Source organism: Stylophora pistillata, chromosome 1 (assembly GCF_964205215.1).
Source record: "Stylophora pistillata chromosome 1, jaStyPist1.2, whole genome shotgun sequence".
Taxonomy (NCBI): Eukaryota; Metazoa; Cnidaria; class Anthozoa; order Scleractinia; family Pocilloporidae; genus Stylophora; species Stylophora pistillata.
This window is the reverse complement of record NC_142519.1, coordinates 30,270,519-30,284,465: the sequence shown is the minus strand read 5'-3', so window position 1 is coordinate 30,284,465 and position 13,947 is coordinate 30,270,519. Positions and strand designations below refer to the sequence as shown.

At 39.9% G+C, this 13,947-nt stretch overlaps 1 protein-coding gene across 3 annotated transcripts; it reads right to left on the bottom strand.

The window, feature by feature from the left end:
• Positions 1-3,003: 3,003 nt before the first annotated feature.
• Positions 3,004-13,246, bottom strand: LOC111338964 (uncharacterized). 3 transcript variants are annotated; one of them, XM_088728206.1, is made up of 4 exons: positions 12,885-13,246; positions 9,743-10,123; positions 8,014-8,087; positions 7,039-7,439 (listed from the first exon to the last, which is right to left on the bottom strand). In XM_088728206.1, exons 1-4 carry the CDS (start codon positions 12,925-12,927, stop codon positions 7,350-7,352), a joined length of 588 nt encoding a protein of 195 aa, XP_088584332.1. In that variant the 5' UTR covers positions 12,928-13,246; the 3' UTR covers positions 7,039-7,349. The 3 variants fall into 3 exon arrangements, with proteins under 3 accessions (XP_088584396.1, XP_088584332.1, XP_022801266.2); XM_088728270.1 differs by lacking the exons at positions 7,039-7,439; positions 8,014-8,087 and adding an exon at positions 3,004-4,212; XM_022945531.2 differs by having other exon boundaries at positions 7,057-8,087.
• Between the last annotated feature and the right edge of the window lie 701 nt (positions 13,247-13,947).

The window sequence follows — 13,947 nt, the reverse complement described above, 5'->3', positions numbered from 1 at the left end:
CCTGAGGTGTAAATTGTGATATCCAAGTTGTACGCGCGCTGCTTCTTGACATTAGAGGGCTAAGATCTCCGTGCTGTCCTGTTTGGGAGCGGTTAATGCCGTGTATTTAAGCTCAATTTCCTCAAACTTCGTCCTCGGCCGTCATAAAAAGGCTACGAGTTTTACTCATATGCAAGGATTTGAGCTTTTGCAGGTCTAACTTTTGCTGATTCTGGAGTCTAAGTTCTCAGTCTTGTCTAGTCTCCGTATATTTTAAAAGTATTTCTTAAACGTCAAGTCCATTACAACAATTACTGATATTTTTAGGAGGAAATTATCTCAGTGTAGAAGCTCTTGAAGGATTATGCACCTTCTTAATTACGGAGAGTTTTAGGAAAACTATATGGCTATTTAATTGAGTTAGTTTTGATAACCAAATCCGAGGGAACCTTGTCGCACTATGAAACCACGCTGAGTCTTGAAATTCGAGGGCTAAGATCTCCATACCGTCTTAATTGAGGTGGTAGTTGACGCTCTGTACTTAAAGTCCATTAACGTCCCAAACTTCGTATCGGTTCAAAAAGAGGCTACGAGTTGTACTAATATGCAATGATGAAAGCTTTTTGCAGGTCTAACTTTTTCTTATTCTGAAGTCTGGGTTCTTTTCTTCTACCGCTTTCCGAATATTTCATCAGTATTTCTCAATATCAACTCCATTAAAACTTTTATTTGTACTTTAGAAAGAAGTTTCTTAATATAGACCCTCTTGAAGGGTTATACACCTCCCTGATCACGAGAAGTATTACAAAAAAAACTATACAGCTATTTAACAATAAAATTATTAGCTTCGGATGTTTATCGATTGCGAATCAGCTATCGCGAATAAAAATCGAGAGGAAAAGATTCAACTTCCTAGGAGACTAAGAAATGAAGATATCTTTATATAAAAGTATTATACTCTTTCTTAACTAACATAAGTTTCTAGAAAGCAACACAGCTATTTAACAATTAATAATAAGCTCGAGAGTCGAATAACGAGAAGCAACGGAAACAACTCTCACGTACAGAAGTTGAGAACGAACGATCTAATTCTTTTGACATAACTCTACTTGTCGTTCAAAACTAAGGAACTTAACGGTAACATGTTTTTATCTAATTTTATTCGCAACCACATACTGTTAGGTTACTCACCTTACTCACCTTACTATCTATAAAGGGATAGATTGCGAGAAGAGCAGCGAATCAGACTGCAACATTTGTGATCATTGAAACCGCTGTTTCATATTTGCTAATCAAGTTTACAAATTTCAAGGCTGCAAAACATATTTCTGAAAGTGCTTCTTTATTTTTCGTCAGTGTCTTCCAGTGATCATACTTTTATCTACACCAAATTTCTACAATCTTAAGGAATGGAAGTCGAATCTTCCAACTTAAATTTGCTTATTCGTAACACTGACATCTTGGGTGCCAGTTCTTCTCTTCAGAGTAACACGTGAAGGCAGCGTTGAGTTCCAAGTAGAAACGCGAATAATTTGCCGTCGTTGATACTCTACCTCTCGCGACTTCATTGACCCGTCGTCTTGTTGTTTTGCATATTGTCGTTTTGTAAACGAAATTTGCCCCTTACGTGGCTCGTGGCACGTCGCACGTACATGGCAGTTGTTATGCTCATTAAGCCTTTTTTTATATTTCACCACGTCCTAGTTGTCGTTGTGGCCAAAGATTATAAGCTGAAGATTTCAACTTGAGTCGCGACAGTGTGGGCCGAGCTCCTTGCGGACATCCAGCTACTCCGGATAAGTTCCTTATAGCTGTTTCAAGCCTACTAAATATTTTTCAGTCTTGGAACTTTGAACCCTTGGGCCGCGGTGTAAGTAACGTTGATACAGTATTCTTCCAGGCTTTGCAGCCTGTTTCCATGCAAAAGGGCTTCCCTAGAAAAACGAAGGATCCTATTTCCCACCTGTTGTATCTCTCGTAGTAACTCCTTCAGATATATAAAAATTCGATATAAAACTGATAGTTTCTTTTTTTAACTGTTGACAGTTTCCGTGACTAAAGCTGTCATCCTAAGGTGCTAATTTTGATATCCAAGTTGTACGCGGGCCGCGTCTTGACATTAGAGGGCTAAGATCTCCCTGCCGTCCCGCTGTTTGAGGGCAGTTAACGCCGTGTATTTAAGCTCAGTTTCCTCAAACTTTGTCCTCGGCCGTCATAAACAGGCTACGAGTTTTACTCATATACAAGAATTAGAGCTTTTGCAGGTCTAACTTTTGCTGATTCTGGAGTCTAAGTTCTCAGTCTTCGTCTAGTCTCCGTATATTTTAAAAGTATTTCTTAAACGTCAATTCCATTACAACAATTACTGATATTTTTAGAGGGAAATTATCTCAATATAGAAGCTCTCAAAGGATTATGTACCTTCTTAATTTCAAATGGTTTTAAGAAAACCATACAGCTATTTAACTGTACCTTGTCGCAATATGAAATGCCGCTGAGTCTTAACATTCGAGGCCAAGATCTCCATACCGTCTTGATTGAGGTGGTAGTTGACGCCGTGCACTTAAAAGTCCATTAACTTCCCAAACTTCGTATCGGTTCAAAAAGAGGCTACGAGTTGCACTAATATGCAATGATGAAAGCTTTTTGCAGGTCTAACATTGCCTTATTCTGAAGTCTGAGTTCTTTTTTTTTCTACTGCTTTCTGAATATTTCATCGGTTTTCTGAATGTCAACTCCATTAAAACTTTTATTTGTACTTTAGAAAGAAGTTTCTTAATATAGACCCTCTTGAAGGATTATACACCTCCCTGATCACGAGAAGTATTATAAAAATCTATACAGCTATTTAACAATAAAATTATTAGCTTCGGATTTTTATCGATTGCGAATCAGCTATCGCGAATAAAAATCGAGAGGAAAAGATTCAACTTCCTAGGAGACTAAGAAATGAATATATCCTTATATAAAAGTATTATACTCTTTCTTAACTAACATAAGTTTCTAGAAAGCGACACAGCTATTTAACAATTAATAATAAGCTCGAGAGTCGAATAAGGAAAAGCAACGGAAACAACTCTCTCGCAAAGAAGTTGAGAACGAACGATCTAATTCTTTTGACATAACTCTACTTGTCGTTCAAAACTAAGGAACTTAACGGTAACACGTTTTTATCTAATTTTATTCACAACCACATACTGTTAGGTTACTCACCTTACCGTCTATAAAGGGATAGATGGCGAGAAGAGCAGCGAATCAGATTGCAACATTTACGGCGAATAATTGAAAACACTGTTACATATTTACTAATCAAATTTACAAACTTCGAGGCTGCAAAATAAATTTCACAAAGTGCTTCTTTGTTTTTCGCTCAAGTGTATTCCAGTATTCATACTTTTATCTACACCAAATTTCTACAATCTTAAGGAATGGAAGTCGAATGTTCCAACTTAAATTTGCTTATTTTCAACGCTGCCTATCCTGGACGCCAGCCTTTCTCTTCAGTCAGTGTAAAACGTGAAGGCAGTTTTGAGCTCTAAATAGAAACGCGAATAATTTGCCGTCGTTTTTCCTCTTCCTCACGCGACTTCATTGACCCCTCGTCTTGTCGTTTTGCATATTGTTGTTTTGTAAACGAAAAAAGTTTGTCCCGCGCGTGGCACGTGGCACGTATATGGCAATTGTTATGCTCATTAAATCTTTTTTTATATCTCACCACGTCCTTGATGTCGTTGTGGCCAAATTTTTCCAAGGTTCCCAATGTAAAATTGATGGAATGCATTACAATGCTTACATACCGAGTATGAGAACATTGATGTTCAGGTATCTCCCACCGGTAGAGCGCCTTTGCATTATTTTCCGAACAGATTCTAAACAGTCTTTGAAATCGCAAAGATCACGAAAGCACGTTGCATTATGTCTGATTCAGAGTTGAAATCCACCCCCCGGAAGATTTCATCTTTGTGATGCAGACAATAAATCCCCCCCAGAAGAAAATTAACTCACAGAATGAAAGGTGAAATCTCAGCGGAAGATTTCAACTTTGGTCGCGACAATGTGGGCCGAGTGCCTTGCGGACATCCGGCTACTGACAAGTTTCTCATAGCTGTGTCCACGCCTACTATATACTGATTTTTCAGTCTGGGAACTTTGAACCCTTGGGCCGCGGTGTAGGTAATGTTGATACAGTATTCTTCCAAGCTTTGCAGCCTGTTTGTATGCAAGAGAGATCCCCTAGAAAAACGAAAGATGTTATTTCCCACCTGTAGTGTATTGACTACACATGCACCTATCTTGTAATTATTGACAACGAGCTGGGTTCTAAGGTGAGCAATTTGTACTTAATTCAGTAAATGCACTACTCGCAGTCATCCTACTCTACTGGAAATATCTGCATGCAGTAAAATTACTATAAGTCAGTAAAAGTCTTCTACTTCTATGTGTAACGTGTTTGTTAATAAAGTTCAGTTAGCTTTTGGCAATGAAGAAGGGACAGTCTCTTTGTGTCTGAATGACGATACTACACCTCCAGTAGTATCTCTTGGGACAAAGCTGCTAAGGTGAACCTGCCCCCAGGCTTAAAGGGAGAACTGGGGATAATTTGACTGAGTGAAGCCGGGCTGTTTTAAAATGAGAGGACTGAACCGAGGTTAATCGGTTATGTGACTGAGTCCTCCGGCGTAACAGTTTCCAATAGAGTGTCGAAACTAATCCAGGTTTGCATTGGTTTTCATTACGTAGCCTTGTAATTGGTCAAGAAAAGCTCGTACTATTCCCTCAGGCAATCCCTTACGAGTCGTTTCGCAAGGGCGGAATTTCCGTGCTCAGTCGATTCTAGTCATTAATGTGATCATGGTTCTTCGTAAACTAAAACGCCCCCCAACACGAAACAATATGAAGAAGGAAAAGAAAACTGTGTACAAGTATTCTTCGTATACTCGTGGATAAACTAGCCTGCGTGCGGACTGACTTTCCTTCGTTCCTTCGTAAGTCCTTCTGCGAAATAACGAACAAAACCGTGTTCTGAGACCCCCGCAACTAGCAGAGAAATATATTGTCGATCATAATTGGCTGTTGCCTTTACTGGTTCGAACAAGCCTTTTGATTGGCTCGCCTCCTCGCTCCAGTTTTTCGCTGAAGTTTACGATTAGGGAGCTTACGAATCGATGACTTCTTTCTCGACTTTGGTCGCGACAATGTGGGCACTTTATGAGACGTCATCGACTTCGTTGTCGTCGTTTGCCATTGCGCGCCAAATTTAAATTACGAGCTGCGGACGTCGACGCAGAGATTTCCCACCAAATTTAAGTCGCAGACTGACTTTTTTATTTAGATTGTTTTAACGTGTTGATTAAAATTCCGAACTTTGCAGAGAACAGAGAGTGTATTGCATATGCCTACAGAAAAGGATTTATCACCGACAGGGAGTTTCTTTTGCTGTATGATGTCAATGCTTCAAAAAACCCGGACTTTCGGTATTGGAAGTATGATCGATTCGATTTAGACAACGGCTGGGAAATGATCAGTACAATGCTGAATCCCGATTTTACTAAAATGACTTTTTCAAGCTTGCTGATTTTTTTTCAGTTAACGGATGAGATTGTTACTTACAATGGCCTAATAGTTGGATCGATTCCTTGACAAAATCTTTCAGTATATCTGACTGAATCTTCGCATCGCTTGTTTTGCATCTTATGACAACTCGAAAGCGTTTAAAGAATATTTGATTACTATTCAAAACTGGTTTATAGCCAATGAATGAATAAAAACTTAGAACTTTTGAATGAAGAAGACTAGTTTCTTTTACAGTTTATCTCTCTTGGTATCTGAATTGACCTTAAAGGCCAATTTCCCTTTTTATTTATTTCTTCACCGTGCGTTTGAAGGGCTTGGGTCATTGTTTTCGCCGTTTGACATCTTTCCTGTTTGATAATTAAAAACTATGACGTAAATAACATTCAAGAAGCAAAAAACTGTTTCAGGAAAGCTCCCGTTGGTACATTTGGAAGGTGTTTGAGGATTAAGCGTTAGATTCAGCCAATATTCCGAAAAAAACGTACCTTTCGATGCGTCGCTGCGAAGACGACTTCAAAACAGCTCTTCTGAAGTCGTCGCCTCCTTCAAGACGACACGCGAAATAATGCCACATCCGGTAGCGCATGCGCATAAACAACTTCTAGTGTTGAGTTGTCGTCGTCCTCTGGAAAGTCATCGATTCGTAAGCTCCCTAATGCTAGAGATATGGCGTCGTCGAAGTTTTCAGAAGAGTGTTGGAATTGTGCTTTAGAAGAAGTGAAAAGTTACACTCAAGTCGATGATCTATTGCCAGAACAGGTTTATGGTATAAGGGCTTTCTTCGAAAAGGGAGACGTGTTCATTAATCTTCCCACTGGATACGGCAAGTCTCTTATCTATCAATGTCTTCCAATCGTCTCTGACGTACTGTTTAAAAAACCCCGAGGATCTAGTGTGCTTGTTGTAATTTCTCCTCTAACTGCTTTGATGGAAGGTCAAGTTGGAAAGATCAACAATCTTGGAATTCCCGCTGTAGCGCGCACTCACAAATGTAGATGACCCAGAAATAATCCAGCAAGTCATGAATGGCAATTTTGTGCTCGTGTACTGTTCGCCGGAATGCATGTTGTCAACGATGACTGGTAGAGGCATTCTTGTCGATTCTCAATTCAAAGATATGCTTCTAGGTGTAGCTGTTGATTTACGCAAATGCAACAAACATATTGAATTCTATTTGCTACTTCAAACGGTAGCGTTTGTATATCTGTGCGAACATTGAATTTTCCTCTGCCATCCACACGATATCTTTCGCATTCCTTTTCAATATATTTGAAGCAAAGGTTACATTGACATTCACTGATTTCCATCTGCCACGTTCAGGTACACCTACACAACTAAGACCCCGGTCAATCTCAGACTCACGTGCGAAAAACCAAAACATTGACCTAAAGCAGCAAAAGACTGGAGCGAAGAGGCGAGCCAATCAAAATGGCTCGTTTGAACCAGTAAAGGCAATAGCCAATTACGATCGACAATATATTTCCCTGCTAGTTGCGGAGGGTCTCAGAACACGGTTTTATTCGTTATTTCGCAGACGGACTTAACGAAGGGACGAAGGAAAGTCCGTCTACACGCAGGCTAGGATAAACCAGACAACACAAAATGAATTTATTTGTTACCCATAAATAGCTTTACAAGTTAAAAAATAAATATCTGAACTAATTTCATCGGAAGTTAAAAGACCTTGCATATGATACCTGCTTCGTTTTGAAAGTACTCAGTTCTATAAAATATCCTCCTATAAGCGAGTAAGATGCAAATTTTTTCCTAAAAAAAAAAAACTAAGAAAATAGGTCCTATACAAAAGGAAAATTTATTTTATTTTCAGTAGTTGCCTGCAACAACCGTGCAACGTTTTGTAATACAAAAAAAAGTTCTTTTGAAACCTGCAAAAATAAAAGTTAAGGTTAAGAACTTGTTTAAAAGAAGAATTTTCCGGTATGGTCTTTTACGGCATTGTTTTCTCAGACAAATTCAGAGGAGACTAGTAACCGCAATCACTGTCAATGTCAGTGCAAGTCTGTTTGTGGCTGATGCACCGCTCGTTGGTTTGTGTTTTTCATGCTCTGGGTTGCGGATAGTGAAGGGTGCACCAGACACTCTGCTTTGAGAGACAGACCTAGGAGAAGTGGATATTACCAGAGTAGGAGCATTCGTGACTACTAATGACGAAAAGTACCGAGCCCTCTCGACCAAAATCCTTATAGTCTTAGGCCCAACCGTTCTCTTCACACCAGAGTCTTTTTTAATGTCAAATCTGACCTCAATCTCGAGTCCGTCATCATAACCTTAAATGTTGGTCAGTATTAGACCTCCCGTAAATCTTAATCTTCTCCTGAAATCCAAACTGACTTCATCGTTACTGCCTTCGCGTCCTTTTTTAGAGCAATTTTCGCAACCCTGACAAGAGTCGCAGCTGGCAAAGTTACTTCCATTGATAGACCAATGCACATAACTTACTCGCTCACATGCCGTAACCATGTTCTGAAGAATTCTCGTTAAGTTGAGATTTCTCCCTTCCACAGGCTTCGCACCTAAAGAGTAGATAAGAAATGTTAGAGCGTAGTCTTTAAAGCAAAAACCCAAAGCAATCACAGCGGTCAGTCAAAACAAATGTATGAAAATATCGCTGGTAGCCATTGGGAACATAATAATAATAATAACTTAATTTTTATATTGCGCAAATTGGCATGTGGATATGATCAAATACACATCACAACACTTTTCGGGGGACTTTGGCCGGACTGCATCAGCAGTTTACAAACAATCGAAGGAAACTTATTTGAAGATGCCCCCTCCCCCCCAATTCCCAGTAAACAGGCCAGACCACATCACAGTAATCTCGTGAGTGGGTTTTGTAACGTCCCCTGCCTAACCAAATTAACTAATTAATAGATGCAGGAGACGGGACCTACGGTTTATTCGTCCTTATCCGAGAAGACTAGAATGTCTATCCATTTCTTCATATTATAGAAAGGTAGCGCATTCCACTCAGTTATTTTAAGACCTTGAGTATTGGTCCGGCCGGGGCTCGACCATCGACCTCGACCTCCCGCACAACAATGAAGCGCTCTAACCAACTGAGTTAACCGGGAGGCGGAACTCAAGGCAACTGTATGTAACCGCAATTGGAAACCAATTTGTGATGGACAATTAAGTTTCGCATGTAATTGGGGGAAAAAAAGTGCAAGGTTTCTGGAACCATCACATAGAAATTTTACAAGGAAAACTAATGAAGCCTCGAATAGCTTTCCATATTCAATAGAAAACTGATAAAACCCCTTATAGAGTGTGTTCAGTTATCCATTAAACTCTTCACTCGGAATCCTACTCTTGACAATTTTGCATTTACAGATATTTTCACGATTTTTTACGAACGAACCCACCAACGAACGAAAGAAAGAAAGAGAGATAACGAACGCACGACCGACAGAACGACAAAACAGAACAGAACAGAAACAATGAAACAAGCGAACGAGGTAATACATCTCATTCGTGCATCATAATAGTTAAAATATAAAACAGCTGAGGTTTGGAACATTTAACTAAACCCGTCGCTGCTTAGATAGAGATAAACTGTAAAATAAGAGCTTATTATGGTACACAAAAATTAAACGAGGTGAGTCTGAATTAACCCTTTACCCACTGACATCAGGATGCATATTCTCCACCATTGCTGTCCATACATTTCCTATGGCGCTGACAAGGAGGGTTTGTTTAGCAATCAAGAGCTTCTTTAGTTGGTGATCATTTCCTTAATTCTCGTGACCATAATGTATGATTCAGGGTGACATTGACAGGAGTTAGTCATTTTTTAGGGGATAAAGAGTTAAACAAAGAGGAACAAAAAGGGTTCAGGGAAAAACATGATTGACACACCCTTGTTACTTCGCTCTGCCGAAGGGCCAACGCTCGAAACGTCAACTTTGAAACTCTTTACGGTGGCCAATTTACATGATCAACTCAGTCGATGAAACCAAGATTACCTTGTTCTACTCCCCATCGACGCAGCACCGCAGTTTCTTTAGAAACTTACCCCCTTTATCCGCTTAATCATATACACGAACTAAAAAACTGAGTAGTCTCTCGTCTCTAGGAAGACGAGTTCAATCCCAACCTCGCTCTTGCTTTAAGGCGGCCCCGCAACTAAGCAGACATTTGTAAAATAAATTATTGTTTCGATACTTACACTGAACAACAAAACTGATGTCATAGATATAAAGTTTAGTGTTGGTGCCTGTGCTGGTATGCTGATCAACAGCACACATAATCTTGACATGATCTATTGTGCTGTTGTTTTCGAAGCGTTCTATGGCAACGTTTTGCTTAGTAATGCTCTGCACCGTGATTCCGTGGGGAAGTCTTGGCACCTCTGAGCACTCGTCGTCGGACATCGTGCAGTGAGACAAGTCTCTCCATCTCCTGCTGTCAGGAAACTTTATCTTCCAGTTGATTCCTTTGATTGTATTCAGGTCTGTAAAACCTTTCCATTGTATTGTCAAACTTCCACTGGAACATGCTTCCACTGAAGTTTCTGTCGGAGGTGATGAAGCTGTAGCTTTCAAATTTGCTGAAAAGAATCGAAGTGACCAAGAATTTACTTTAGTGTTGATGTCTTAAGCCGTTATTTGCCTTTAAAGATTAGAAAGCACTGAGTACCAAGCCACAGCCCAGCTCTTAGTCCAATGCTGCTCACTGAGCAGGGGTTAGGTGATCGACTTCAGACTGTTTGAGAGTCAGACTAACCAAGAGTAAGCTAGGCTGCGAGAGGGTCCTCATTATTAACGCTGCAAGACGCACGTTTTTCCACTCCCTAGAAAGATTTGAGAAGAGACAGAGAGAGGTTTGCCGGAGGTCTGGACCCTGGCAACTTTCCAGCATTTTACGTGCACAATTAAGGAGGATTATCCCATGCCCTTACGCAGCTCACTCCTCCCGCCCAGACGATAAGAAATTGAGAGGCCTGTCACACACGCTTGAGTCTAGATCCTTGGAGATGTTCTCCATTTTCGGCCATAGCCCGGCTCTTGGTCCAATGGTACTCACTGCGCAGGGGTAAGGTGAACGACTCCTGGCTCCCTAATAATAAAGAGATTTAGCACCGCGTTTACGTGAAACGGCTAATGTCAGGTTGCCCTTTCACGGTTTGTGTAAAATAGCGTGAACGTTTCTACTTTGGCTTCATGTAAGCTAACGTAATGGTGGATTTGAAGGCGCCGTCGCTTGATCACTCTTGCCGTTCACGATTCACGTGCTAAATCTCTCTTCTGAGTGGCTACTCGCAGGCTAAGCCAGCCCAGCACCCGGTTTTGGACCCTGACCTAACCTGTTCGATATACCAGTACTATTCCTCAGGTTAATTACGCAGTTTACATAGTTTGATAAAATATGTGGGCTCGGCGGGAGGCCATTCTTTTCCCTTCCCCACCCTCCACGTATGCTTGTTGCTTTTTCTGCCCATGTCCCCATGCCCTTTCGCAGCTCAGGCTCTTCCTGCCCAGTTGATAAGAAACTGACCGGCTTGTCACGCACGGCAGACTACGAGCAGTCCATCTTTCTCGGCGAAGTCTGTCGCGCGAGTCAAAAAAACAAAAAAAAAAATCAGTGCAGTTTTTTTTTTCACTCGCTCTTTTTTTTTAACTCGCACGATGGATTTTTCCGAAAAGGAGGGACTGCTGACGGTTGAGTCTAGCTCCTTGGAGGTGCCCTAAATTCTCGGAAGTGTTGAGAAGTGTTTTGATCTCTGGCGGGGAAATATTGTTTGTTTCCGAGAAATATACTAATTCTAAGAATTTACGGAAGAGTTTTATGTGTTCTCTTGATTGGACGCTGGAAGGTTGGATAGCGTGACGGAAGTAGTCGTTCAGAGTTCTTAAAGTTTCTTCATTACAAATTACTAAATCTCGCCAAAATAAATCATATTTTACCGTTGAACATACACCTTATCCACTCCAATTTTTTTTTTTTTTTTATCACGTCGCGTTGCAAACTATGTTTGAAACCCATCAAACAGCGTCATTTAAAATGAACTCTCATGCCACAAAACGAAACGGGAAGTCGTAACTAGAGGCCACCAACGAACAGTTAACAATATTATTGTGGAACTTGTTCCTTTCCAAAAGCGTCAAGCTGCGTGTTGTGCTATATAAATAGAAGCACAATATCGAACAATACGCGGTAGTATCCTTTTTATTTGTTATATTTTTTCATCATTTTTCCTTTTTTTACAGCACCCTTTTACGCTTAAAATTTAAATGGAAAGTTGTTTCAAAGCGACGCATAGTTTGTTGATCCTTTGACGCCATGATTACGTTTTCTGCGTACGTTTGCGGACTCGGCCGGAATATGTTTTCAAGAATGGTGGACGATTTTTGGACGACTCTAATTGATCATCGAAGGTTTGTTTTGAGTTTTGAGTGGCGAAAATGGTTTTAACTTGACCAAATTCAGCATTCTGTAAACAAATTAGCTCAAAATAAAGTGGTCAATTTTCGTCTAAGGGGCAGTTTAATATAAAGATATTCCGTTAACGACCTTCAGGGCCCCAAAATCGCACACAATAAGCAGGGGTCGTGTCTGTTCCCCCGTATCGTGCCTCGAAAGTTTCTAGCTATAGCTTCTTAAAGAGTAAAGGCTGATAGGTTCGATAGAAACTGTTTGGGGCTGCGTCGGTGGGGGTAACGAAATAATTTGGATATATCAACAAAGTTTCGAGCGTTAGCCCTTCGCTCCGACGAAGGGCTAACGCTCGAAACGTCAGCTTTTGTAATCGTTATGGTGACCAATTTACCATTTCAACTTTGTTGATATATCCAAATTATTTCTTAAAGAGTAGTTTGGTGTGAGGAAAGCATGTCCGGATTAAATTTGTCTTTCGACAAAGATGTCTGAATTAAGACGAAGAACACTTAATATCGACTTGTTTACACACAGGAAGTCAAGAGATTAACAAAACATTGTCACTTCTCTCTCTCTTAATCTTGGTGTTAACTGAAATTGATAAAAAGGAAACCCAAAGTAGCATACTTAAATGACACAGGAATTTAAGTTCTAATTCAATGCACTCAGCAGAGCTTATCGGTTTAACGAACTAACATAGGTTAGAGAGTGAGAAGCATAATTGCTAAAATTTAACCTCTCACAACGTTCCATAACTAATTGCTAAATTGTCTGGAGCAATTCAGCTATGAAGTTTGTACTACTAAAACTCCTCGCAGAGACCATCCATAGTAGTTTCACTTTATCATACATCGTCTGCCACATGTATAACGATATCTACAATCATACGGGAAACTTACGAAAGTGACGCTGAGTATTACATAATGACTTACTACATAAAGCCACAGCTGTCAAAATCCCCGCCATAATCCACATAGCCGTCCTAATTGATCGTTAAAACGATGAAAATGAACCATTTGCTTTCACGCGCTGTTTGCTTTGCTCGTCACGATAAGAATCTGCTGAGTTCATCACGTTGCACAAACAAATAACTGAACAGTTATCGATATTGCTAATTTTGGAAACCCTGTGTTTCCTCGGAGGATGTTTCGCAGAGTTTCCCGGACAATGTTTCGCAGTAGCCTAGCCAGTTCAATATACCTATCTCTTTTGGTAAAACTGATCATTGTTTGAGCGATTCAGCGAGGAAAATCTGGTAATATTCCTCTTCCTATTTTTTCCTGTTTGCAGTCTCTTTGTAATATGCACATTTTATTAACCACGTGACGTCACAATGTTTCGGAAATCGAAGAATTTCGTACCCAGTTCGAAGTGTTCGCTGTTCATTCCTTATTGTTCACTGTATGTACCAATGATTCTTCTTGGAAATTAGCTGTTTTTCGCGCGTACCACGTGATGCCGACTACAGGAAAAAGTGCATGGGGTGGTCTTGATTTACATCTAATTAAGCCACTAACCGCCATTTCTTGTTTTCGCCAGGAAATGGTCAGGAAAAAGAGAATCCTCAAGGTCTGGGAATTTCACTCTAAGTCAGTGAAAAATGTATCTATTTCAGAGATGTTATGAAACAGTAGATTTTTCTATCAATTCAAGTACTTTGGTAGGTTTTTATAGACATGAAATTTAATTAAATATACTAAATTTCATTTCAATTAAAAAAAAAAGTGTATGGTTTTAGTGGCAGCACATGTACCAAGTGACTCTTCATCCATCAAATTCCTGATTGAATTGTAATTTAGAAAAAGCAAAAAAAAAAAAATGTGCAGGATTGTTTAATGTTGTTTTGTGGAAATTGACAACAAAATCAATCCTTTTTTATGTTGTGTGAAGCTGGAACTATCAATCTATTTGGCTTTCATGTGACTTATTGAGAGCAAAAATTATTAAGCGGAAAGTATGGCTTTGGGGTGGTTGTAGGTCATCACTAGAGCTAAT

Bases quoted from the DNA above. Each gene is read 5' to 3' on its own strand.
- LOC111338964 (XM_022945531.2), bottom strand. From the start codon at position 12,927: ATGTGGATTATGGCGGGGATTTTGACAGCTGTGGCTTTATGTA. The intron at 10,124-12,884 runs GTAAGTCATTAT...GATTCTTTTCAG, and splicing joins GACAGCTGTGGCTTTATGTA to CAAATTTGAAAGCTACAGCT. The intron at 8,088-9,742 runs GTAAGTATCGAA...TCTACTCTTTAG, and splicing joins CATCAGTTTTGTTGTTCAGT to GTGCGAAGCCTGTGGAAGGG.